Source organism: Lactuca virosa, chromosome 3, assembly GCF_052849685.1.
Source record: "Lactuca virosa cultivar CGN04683 chromosome 3, Lactuca_virosa_CGN04683_v6, whole genome shotgun sequence".
NCBI lineage: Eukaryota > Viridiplantae > Streptophyta > Magnoliopsida > Asterales > Asteraceae > Lactuca > Lactuca virosa.
Window position 1 is genome coordinate 199,594,610 of NC_136428.1, and position 9,649 is coordinate 199,604,258.

Consider the following 9,649-nt stretch of genomic DNA (forward strand, 5'->3'; position numbering starts at 1 on the left):
TTATCAAAACCAACTAACCAATAAAAATGTCCAAGTTAAATTGAATACTGAACTTTTTTTTTTTTAAGAATATTCAATTTAACCAAAATCAAACCAAACCAAAAATCAAATAAGTTCAACCGATTAAATCAAATCCTATTCGATTCGGCCAGTTTATTTAGTTACTATTATTTTCAACACCGTACATGAACGTTCATTTATGCCTGTTGTTAATGACTGTTTCCGTCCATTTATGTTTGTTCTTTACGTTCTTTTATGTTCGTATGTTTTTATTTATGTTTGTGATTATTCTTATTTTCCCAAGTCTTTTACATCAATATATATATCTAAAAGCTTTTCAAATATGTTATTTTTTATTTGGATGTTTATGTTCATTTTGGTTATGTATGGTAACTTAATTTGAATGCTTATGTCAAATATCTGTTCACTTATAATCATTTATGCTCTTGTTACACCTATAAACACAAACAAGAAATTTTGTTCGTTAATTTGTTCATGTATTCAATAAACTTAAACGAACAAACATAAACAAATTTTTATTCATGTTCATTTAACTAAAATCATTTATGCTCTCGTCTTACTTTTAATCGATTGTGTAATGTAATCTCATACAATTCCTAACAAAAAATACAATAATTAAAAGAATTTGCCTCTTGATGAAATAATACTCTTACAAAATTCAAACTAAACCATAATGTTCTCAAATAAATATTCTTAATCCTTTACCTTTAACCTTGTATGTAAACAAAAGAAAACTACCATAAACATAAATGTATAACTATAATCTATATCTCATCCAAAGATCCACAAAATCCCAAGTTTGAGATCCCCTCATACCACCTACTTCTCTTGTAGATTCCATATCATTGATTCGATACATGATTTGTTCAACCCCAAATCAAGAAGTTATATATGCTTATTTTTATACACGTAAAACACATTTCCCTTCTCATGTCGAGTATGAACTTTCTTCATCAGAACTACTAATCTCCCTCACATTGTATCTGTTCACAACTGGTAATCTTGCTGAACCCACCATGATTCTATCTTGCATTTGCCCCACCTCCTTGCAAACATGATCCAAAATCCCTAAAAAATCTCTTACAATCGTGAAGATTCTAAGTGGATACACCCCTTCTTTCGCAGCATCACCATGGAAATACTGAGTCACCTCTTTCACACATCCCAACGCTTTCTTTTCATCAATCTTGATCTTCCCAATTTCTAATTCAGCTTCTTTTAGAAAATCCCTCATCGAGATAAAGAAATTTCCTTGCGTTTCTGATGTTTCGTGATCTGTTAATCGGATTTTCTGAAGCCCTGTTTCGAGTTTTTTCACGTAACCACTTAATACATCGGAATCCATTCCCGCCGCTTTCTTGATGTGCCCTAATTCCCGACTTAATCCACCCACGATTTGTAATCCTTGCTTCTTGAATGTCCCTTCGTTGAATGTGGGATATGTTTCAGGTTTGGAATTTGAATTTGAATTGGAATCGGAATTCCCGATTTCTGATCTGATGATTTCTTGAACTACGAAGTGAAGTAATGTCGTTTTTCCATCTGTTCCTTTTATATCCACTAATTTTAAAAGGGTGTCGAGTTTAAAAGCTGTAGCTTCACCACGATTTGTTCCAATGTTCATGCGATTTCCTGCTCTTAAAACTGCTTCGAGGAGTTTAAGGAATAACCGACTGTTCTTCAGTTCTTCACTTGCTGCCTGAAAGAAATTCAATCATAATGAGTTACAGTTACAATAAAAATTCTAATTTGTTGTTTGAATGATGTTTATACAATATATCTATACATAGTTACATACCTCTAATGTATGAAAACAAGATCTCAAGTATTTAACTTCGTTGTCGAAATTGGCTCTGTAAAGCATGGCTTCAACTCTTCTGAATGCAAATGGAACATCGAGGATTCCTTTCAAGAATCTTTCTGCAGATCCTAATTTCGATACATCACCTCTGTAATCTCGAAGTTTGATCTCTTCCTCTTTCGTGGGCGCCATTTTTACTAGTGTTTCCAAGAGCTCTGCACCTAAACCTTCTGGGTTTCCTGAAAATCGTTGGAGATGAAGATGATGACGCCATCAAGATGACATTATGAAATCTAATTCTAAGCTTCATTCTTAAATGAATTGAAATTAAATCCAATTACCATCTAGAAGTGCGTCGGATACTTCTTCCTGTGTTACATTCAATGCTCTTAAAAGTATGGCGATGTTCTGTGACTTTTTGGGGTCCAACACTCTGTTTTCATGCATCGCCGGAGGAACAACTGATTTTCGAGGGTTGTCTTCGTTCTTGGCTGATCCGCCGGAATTACATCCAAAAAGGGACTCCATTATATCTTCATTTAATCTACAAAACGAAAGATGGATTATGATTTATGCATCAGAAATTCGATATATACAACAGAATGTCAGAATCTAATTATACTTACTGAAAGGAGCTTGATTTTAGCTGATCCCATACGGTGGCTCGATCGGAGGTTGCTCGGACTTTATCCCAGTGTAAAGGCTTCAGCCTCGGTTTTAAATCATCGGCGTCACGGTTGTTTGATTCTGGGAAAGAATTTGTTTTCACAATTTTAGGAATTACTTTCGCACTGGGACTCATTGATTCCGTCTTTCTCAGTTGTTGATAAGAACTAGACGTTGAAATGGTCCTAATCGGAAAAGCTCCCGGTTTTTCCGGCGGTGGTGGGGGCGGCGGATGTGGGGGAACTGGGATTTTGGGTTTATGTGGTGATTGATTAGAATGCAAACGTGTCATATCAGGTCCCGGAGGTGGTGCCGCGAATTTCGTCCTTCTGGGCCCATTTGTTATTCCTAGCGGCTGCGCCGACGGAGAAGCGGCGGGATGATTTCTCTCCGATATTGTATCCGGTGAAGAAGAAATCGAAAGTCTCGATTTTGGGGAAGTTCGTTTAGAAAGAGGCACCGGACTTAAATTCCGGCGATCATTCCGTTTGAAACTTCGAACAGAATACCCATCGTCGGTGCTTGCAGTTGATCCATGAGGAGTGTAAAAATCTTGACTTTCTTCTTCTTCTTCTTCTTCTTCTTCATCTGAAGAAGACACCGCCGGCGGCGAATTGATGGATGTTAGTGGTGGCTGAGGTTTAGTGAGCGGCGGAAGTGGTTGCAATTCAGGACTGGGTCTATATCGATCGGATCTTTTAATCGAATTTAACTTATTATATGGTGACCCATTTCTTGTTCCATTCGTCGAATGATCACTTGTCGTTGTTGTTATCGCCGGCTCCACAGTTCCAATATAAAGAAAACTCGACGGAGGCAAATTTCTTGATGTTTCTTCACCATTTCTCTGCAAACTATTTCCTCCGACAAGTTTTCTCGATTCAATTTGCTGTTTCGATTTGTGTTTATAGATGAAGAAAGCTAACGCCGATAACATTCCGAGAGTCACAAGTCCGACAGAAATCGCAACCGCAATCTTCTTAGCAGGTTTGGCTGCCGGCTGTGGTGCAATCGGGTGCGTCGCCGTGGTGTTAGTGGATTCTCCTGCCGCCGTCGCTGGCGGCGGCGGTGATTGCGTTTGATCTGGGGTTTTTCCATTTGGGTTTTCTTGGAAGAAAGGGTGGTCAGAAGTGGGGGGTGATGGTTGGGATGGTGGCAATTCCGGCCCTGCTGGAGGTGTCGGTGTCGCCGGAAACAATGGCTGGTGGAGAATTCTTCTGTGGGTGGTTGTTGTGACTGATGTAAAGAATGAAAGGATGAGCATGAAGCTCATCGAGTAAGCTTTCATGGTGTTGCTTTAATGGCTTCTTTTGTGTTTTCTTTCATGTTCTTTCATGCCACCAAAACCTACGACTGTGTGTAGAGAGGTGGAGGAAGAAGAAGAAGAAGAAGCTTCTGTAGTATGCAAGATCTAGATGCTGTGTGGTTTTGTTTTTGTTTTCTTTTGGTGATTATTTTTGGTAATTTATTGAATGAATAAAGAAATTGGTTCGATTGTCTTTTGCTTGTAGGAGAAGATGAAGATGAGATGACCGAAGGACTAATTGAAATAGTGAGATGCGAATCTGTCATTCTTTATTTAGCGGATGATGGAAAATGTAGAATGATGAGCACCATGCACTAACATGTTACCAAAAGGACCACAAATATGCATATAAAAAGAGATAATGAAACAAAAATCCTTAAAGATTTGCTATTTGCTATTTTATAATAAATTTATTCTATTTTTTTTTATGTTTTTGGCTAGTTTTATTGTACATAAAATTCCATAAATGATCCTTGTGTTTCATATAAAGTCAGAAATTGGTCTTTATTTGATTTTATTTTTGTATTATATGAAAATCACATGTTTTGATTCTTTATATATTTGGTCTTTGACCTAAGTAAAATAACTCTTGTATCATTTTTATTATCTTCTATCTTTTATTTTTGTTTAACAACAATTTATAATTTATAATAATAATAATGATATTAGGTTACAAACGACCCCACCATCCCACCCCAATCCACCTCACCTCATCTCATGCCACCATTTTCATAATTCTTCTTACATCGTCTTCTACCATCTTGATCATTGTCTACCCCCTTCCTTCCACCAGGAAAAAGAAAATCATTTTGAGGATTTCGTTTATCTACATCACTTAATGGGTTTTTATTAAGAAAATGTAAATATTGCTCCAAGAACCATCGTCTACATCATTAACCATGAACAAAACAAAAAACGTTGATGGAACTAATGACTAGTAGATTCCTAAACCTTCAAAACCTATTAAAATTTATAAATCGCCTATGGAACTTTGGAATTTATAAATTCCTAAACATTTAAAACCTATTTGATTTAGGTTTTTAACCTACAAAATGTAACCTCTCAAAAATGCCAATAAAAATCTTTCATTTTAAACATGGAGTCATACAACCAATTATACCAAAACCATATAAAATAAAAGTGGATTTTTTTTTCAAACATCAGAGTATCTCCAAAGTAACCAATGCGGAAAAAGTCATCATGTGATGCGGTGCAGTCAAGCCGTACCCTTCATTTTGAAACTGGAAGTACCTGAAAAAAAAATGTTAAACCACAAACCGTAAGCAAAAAGCTTAATGAGTTTCCCCCAAATACCATATATCATACATACATTGTCATGGGCTAATCCCGTGGTCTTGCATACAGATGACATGGGCTACCTAATGATCTTTCATCTATGTGTCATGGGCTACCCCCATGGTCTTTCATTGCCATGGGTTGCCCCCATGGCCTTCCCTTGAAGTGCCTTGGCTACACTAAGATCTTACACACAAGTGTCATGGGGTACCTCCATGGTCTTTCATACAAATGTCACGGGCTACCATCGGGGTCTTCCATGCAAGTATCACACAGACAACTAGCATACTACCTAACACAATCTAGTGGTCGAAATTGGTGTCTTCGACCCATAAGTACAGTGAGAAGACTCACCTCAACTGTAGACAAACGAATCTTGCTCTTGAGCTGCCTAAACTGGAACTCCCCATACTGAACAATACACCACAATACCCTAATTAGAAATCAAAGTAATTAATTCACACCCAAGGGTCTAAGCTCATATACACTCCATCTTTCTGGGTAAAATACCATTTTAACCTTCGAAGACTAGGGCACACTCTACTTGGCCCAAAAACACATTTGACCAAAAATCCATTATGGAGCTACGTCATGCGTACCATGCTCTATGCCGAGCATAGAGCCTTTGGATTTACTTGTGATCCGATTCTGGTCTTTAAAAGCCATCAGAACTTATTGTTCACTTGCGATCCGATTCCGGATTCAAAAGCCATCAGAACTTATTGTTCACTTGGTATCTGATTCCGTTTTCGGAAGCCATCGAAACTTATTACATTTACGCCCCGCGTAACTGCTCTGATTTCCTAACTTCCTATCAAGTCCTTAATCCATAAAGTATTCAACTTTATGCCTTTGCATGGCTTAACGGAGCATGATACCAAATCCTAAGTCCAAAACACACTTCAATGCCTAAAGACACAATCATGGAAATATAAGACTGACCAAACACCCATTTTTATCACTTTACAAGCTCAGAAATTATGGAAAATGCTACTCATGAGGTATGGAGTAGCTCACACTCACTTGGACCAAGGTCAAGGGATAAAAAGCTCATAAAACTCATAAGTAGCCACATCTAACAAATGAATCATCAAGATGAAAGCTTTATACCTTCTGGAGATTGGTGATGAAGTACAAAGTCTGGAATCTACAAAGCTTGGAGCTCACACTTGCTTCTTCAAAGGACTCCTTCTTCAAGAATGCACCGAAAATCACACTAGGGCTTCCAAAACTCACAATTGGTGGGTAGGGTTTCAAAGGAACGATTTGAGGTGATGAAGGTTGGTAATGGGAATGGTTCCAAAAAGTTAGATCCCTTAAATATGGTCCAAAACCTTAGGGTTAAGGTTTTAGTCAGCAACAACAATGCCATGCATAACTTAATTCACGCCATGTGTATCTCATTAAAATCGTGATCTGATTTTAGCATCTACGCCATGTGTAGTTCTCCCATGCCATACATAGGGAAAAATCCTCAACTCCCAATGCAACTTCAAACAACCATAACTTCTTCGTTTCAACTCCCAATCCTGAAACCGATTCAACCAAATACCCTATAAACACGACTTCCGTTATGCAAAATGGCATATGATAATCCCTCGAAACATAATAACCATACAATCATAAAAGATACCTTGAACCTTAGGCGGAGACTTAAAAACCTCAAATATTACGTCTCACACAATCTCATAATCATATCATAAATAATAAAAGAAAGAAGGAGATGAATATGATACGTACCAGTAACAACATTTGGCAGAGCTCGGGCTGCCCTGGCCTGCGATTTAGACGTCCGACTCCTCACCCCTGGAGCCTCCACCTTATCCTCACGGACAATAGAAATCCTCAGTGTAGCTGGAGTAGATGCCCACAACGCTCCACTCGTCTATCTTGGACAATCGGCCTTCTTGTGGCCACCTAGTTGTAGTGAAAAGAAATCGCCCACAATCCCCCGGGAAAATCCCTGCTGAAATGACTAGTCAGGCTGCAACTGAAGCATTTCACTCTCTTTTCACGACTGTTCCCTTCGTGAGATCTCCCACACTTGGCACAATGGCCCCGACCTTAACAGCCGCTAACTTGTAAATCAAAAACCTTGGGCTTCTTAGCTGATCCCTCTGCTGACATGTACTGTGAACCCAACCAAGATATCTCCCTAAAATGGATCATGAACTCGTCCTATGACATAGTCTCCAACTCAGTAATCGTGATAGATTTCACAGTCAAAACCCAACAACTCTTTGTTGTATGTCGCAAAACCTTGGCTTCTATAGGATAGGGACTCATGCGAAAGACACCCTCCATCTCCTCAATCCAAAGGGAACTAAGAACCCTGATAGTCCTCTCGCTATCCATAGGTGGCTGATACACAAATATGTGATGGGTTTGAGCCATAAAAACTTTCCTATGTGCACATGCAAACCCTAATGCTTGAATCTAGGTTTCTCTAACTGAACATGCAATTTAACCAAGTCTTGCAAACCCTAGATCTAGTGAGTATAATTTAAATTCGATGAGACAAATAAGATCTAGATGATTACCTCTTGTTGCTTGCTTGAATCTTCTTGTTCTTGGAGCTTAGAGTCACAATTGTCACTCCTCTAATGGCTTACAAACACAACCTAGCAAGAGGATGATTTGGAGAGAGGATATAGGCACAAAATCGACTCTTAGGAACTCCTTAGGGTTTCTGGTAGCCGATTTCAGTAGCCCTTAGGGTCTTTAAATACTTGAGCTGCTAGGGTTACATCCTGAAACCCTAATTGAATAACTTAGGCCCTAAGCAATCCAAGGATCCCTCTAGAATAAGGCTTGGACGAATTCAAGGAGTCCATACACCTTAATTTCGTCCACCCTATATTCATAAGGATCCATAGCCCAAAAACCAACTATCACACAATTGACAGTTCCAGTCCCCTTTATTTAATTAATCTCTTTTAGTCACCAAATTAATTCTTAATTAATCTATTACCAATATTAATTAAATAATATGATTATTCCTTTAATATATTATTCTCATAATATATTAATAAATCATAATATCTTCTCTCTCTTCATAAATCACCCTGTCAAGTTGCTATGGTGAAGGCAACCCAAAAGGACCATGCACAACCGGGTCAAGTACTTACCAAATATAGTTACGGGCTTAGACACTAATCCAACAGTCTCCCACTTGGATAAGTCTAGTAACTACAAATGCAAGTACAATCCGATTAGCAATCGTAGCTCTCAAAGATGTCGTCAAACTCTGATCTTATCAGTAACCTGTCCTTTAGATAAGGGATCGTATAATCCTCTGTTCTAGATATCATGTGGACAATTACATGGAACATAGTCATACTTATTGTCCATCAGTTAGTTTCTCGATCTCATATTCATTTGACATAGAACTTAATTGAACACATCAATTCAGTCCTGACCGGGCCCGACACATAAGTCAAATCAAATCATCGAGGGGCCCTGATATCGCTTTTACCCTCTTAGGATAAAAGGAACAGATAAACTTCGACTTATATGCATTTATCATCCACTAATCAAATCATACACAACAATGCGTTTTATAACATCAAGTTACTGATGTGTTTACGCATTATCAATGCATAACCAATTAGCAAACAACAAACCATATATCTAGGTTTTAAGACCATATGATATTACCGTCTTGCGATCACTCGTGATGAATTCCATGAAGCGATTCCAGCAAGCGTGGGTTTATTCTAATGCTCAAATCAAGTTCATAAGCACTCATGAACGTTGTAGCAAACCTTTGCTATGTCTAATACATTTTAGACATTCTACACACCAATTCATGACAGTCTTCATTCATATCTACTTCCAACATATGAACGACTGTGGACTGTTCGAATAATTCGATAATTATCAAATAATTCAATTATTCAGGAAGTCAAAACATGCAAAATGAAACAATAGGTAAATAATTAACATAAGACAATAACATTACTAACAAATAATACTCCTATATTTAATCATCGAATGTTAATTACAGTTTATCTATTACACGTTTCTAAACTATCTAATATATACTAATATCGTCCTTCATCCCAATGCTCCTAGCGTGCTGCAAGTGCTTAACCCTGCTCAGTCCCTTCGTAAGCGGATCTGCTGGGTTATCCTCTGACGATACCCTTTTCACTACGAGGAGCCCTTCTTCCACCCGATGTCAAATAAAGTGATATTTTCTGTCGATATGTCGATATCTACCGTGATCCCTTGGTTCCTTGGTCAAGGCAACCGCTCCTTCATTATCACAGAAAATTTCCATAGGCTCTTGTATGGCCGACACAACTCCAAGGTCTCCAATGAAGTTCTTCAACCATAATTCCTCCTTTGACGCTTCGCTCGCCGCTATATACTCTGATTCGCACGTTGAATCAGCTAAGGTCTCCTGTTTGGAACTTTTCCAAGTCACTGCTCCTCCATTAAGGGTAAAGACCCAGCCCGACTGTGAATGGTAGTTGTCCCTGTCGGTCTGAAAACTGGCGTCACTGTACCCTCGCACCTTTAAGTCATCACTCCCACCGAAGACTAGAAACCATTCC

General features: G+C 38.3%; 1 protein-coding gene across 1 annotated transcript; it reads right to left on the reverse strand.

Moving 5' to 3' along the window:
* Window positions 1-636: 636 nt before the first annotated feature.
* Window positions 637-4,081, reverse strand: LOC145166911 (formin-like protein 6). Its single transcript, XM_079085965.1, has 4 exons — window positions 2,449-4,081; window positions 2,164-2,366; window positions 1,820-2,061; window positions 637-1,720 (listed from the first exon to the last, which is right to left on the reverse strand). The coding sequence occupies exons 1-4, from the start codon at window positions 3,774-3,776 to the stop codon at window positions 950-952; spliced, it is 2,544 nt and encodes an 847-aa protein (XP_078942091.1). The 5' UTR covers window positions 3,777-4,081; the 3' UTR covers window positions 637-949.
* Window positions 4,082-9,649: the final 5,568 nt, after the last annotated feature.